The sequence below is a fragment of the Nicotiana tomentosiformis genome, chromosome 12, assembly GCF_000390325.3.
Source record: "Nicotiana tomentosiformis chromosome 12, ASM39032v3, whole genome shotgun sequence".
NCBI classification, from domain to species: domain Eukaryota; kingdom Viridiplantae; phylum Streptophyta; class Magnoliopsida; order Solanales; family Solanaceae; genus Nicotiana; species Nicotiana tomentosiformis.
The window spans coordinates 71,153,208-71,155,186 of NC_090823.1; the positions used below are offsets into that span (position 1 = coordinate 71,153,208).

At 41.5% G+C, this 1,979-nt stretch overlaps 1 protein-coding gene across 1 annotated transcript; it reads right to left on the minus strand.

The window, feature by feature from the left end:
• Positions 1–724: 724 nt before the first annotated feature.
• Positions 725–1,271, minus strand: LOC138902844 (uncharacterized). Its single transcript, XM_070190745.1, has 2 exons — positions 922–1,271; positions 725–764 (listed from the first exon to the last, which is right to left on the minus strand). The coding sequence occupies exons 1-2, from the start codon at positions 1,269–1,271 to the stop codon at positions 725–727; spliced, it is 390 nt and encodes a 129-aa protein (XP_070046846.1).
• Between the last annotated feature and the right edge of the window lie 708 nt (positions 1,272–1,979).

The following is a 1,979-nucleotide window of genomic DNA, read 5'->3' on the forward strand; positions in this document are numbered from 1 at the left end:
ATCTTCAAGATTTTAAGTGAGAATTGAAAAACAAAGTGATGAAGATCACTTCTCCCACTAGGACCCTCTCTCTTATTCCAAAATTATCAGAAAATATGATCAAAATGGCCCATGGTGTATGTTTTAATGAAATAGGGTCGGGTTCAAAAACCCCAAAAATAAAGCTCCGGAACAAGGTCTGGAATTGCATAATCGATATGCGGACCGCATATCGGTTGCATAATTGCCGACCAAAATGACAAAAAAATTGTCTGTGTCTGCGGTCACTATGCGGACCGCATAACAGTTTTGTGGTCGCATAATGCACCGCAGAACAGTTATGCGGCCGCATAGTCGACCGCATAATTGCTTCTAGACTGACCCTCACCTGCCTCACTCTGCGGCCATTATGCGGTCCGCATAGTGATTCTGCGGTCGCATAATGGACCGCATATACGCATTTTTCGGCCAAAAATATTTTTCCTTTACTTTCTAGTGCATTGTTCAACCCAAAAGTCTGAACCCACGTAAAACCAATTCGTCACTACGAAATAATTTTTTTTTCTTTTGCAAATTTTACGGGGCCTTACATTCTCCCCCACTTAGGATCATTCGTCCTCGCATGAGGGTAAAAATCTGTTATTAGTATCTTATGCAACTCAGTTTTCATACCACACACCAGCAACCCCAAATTTGACTAACTACCTAAATTTCAAAAAACATTTGCTAGAGTTTTCTTTTGTAACTAGGCATATCCACATGTCAAAGAGCCCCAGAAACACATCCTAACAGCATATACATAATCCAACGATGTAACATAACTCATAACAACACCAACCGTGGCCTCATGTAAACAACATATAATCAAGAGGAATACCTTTACATTAACTGAATAAATGATACAAAGTTCATAGATGACAAGTTCGTAAAAGGATTACACACCTCTTCATCTCCTCCTCGGCCTCCCACGTGGCCTCTTCAATCTGTTGGTTTCGCCAAAATACTTGCACGGAGGCAATTTCTTTATTCTTCAACTTTCGGACATGCGTATCAAGAATGGCAACTGGAAACTCTTCATATAACAATTCTTCATTAACCTCAATGGTCTCAACCGAAACAATTAGTACCGGATCTCCAACTACTTTCTTCAACATAGACACATGAAACACCGGGTGTACTAATGAAATATCAGGTGGTAGCTCAAGCTTGTATGCCACCTCACCGATCATCTGAATGATTTTGTACGGCCCTACATGCGTCAGACTCAATTTCTCCTTTTTCCCAAACCGCATAATACCCTTCATGGGGAAACCTTCAAGAATACCCAATCATCTTCTTTGAACTCTAAGTCTCTGCGATGAACATCCGAATAAGATTTTTTTATGGCTCTGAGCAGTTTTCAACCGCTCCTTTATGATCTTAACTTTTTCCATAGCCTGATGTACAAGGTCTGGCCCTATCAACTCTGCTTCCCCAATCTCGAACCACCCAATGGAAGATCTACATATCCTACCATATAAGGCCTCAAATGGTGTCATCTGGATACTTGCATGAAAGCTGTTGTTATAAGCAAACTCTATGAGTGGCAAATGATCATCCCAGCAACCCTTGAAATCAAGAACACAAGCACGCAACATGTCCTCAAGCGTCTGAATAGTCCGCTCTGCTTGCCCATCGGTCTGTGGATGAAAAGCTGTACTAAGATTCACCTGAGTACCCAAACTTTGCTGAAATTTCCTCCAAATATTGGCCGTGAACTGAGTCCCTCGATCGGAAATGATAGAAACTGGAGTGCCATGTAGCCTGACCATTTCCTTGATATATAACTCAGCATATTGTTCCGCTGTGTAGGTAGATTTAACTGCCAAGAAGTGTGCTGATTTCATGAGTCGATCCACAATCACCCAAATTGCGTCAAACTTGCGCGGGGTTCATGGTAATCCTGCCACAAATTCCATATTAATCAACTCCCACTTCCACATTGGAATTTCTATGTTCTG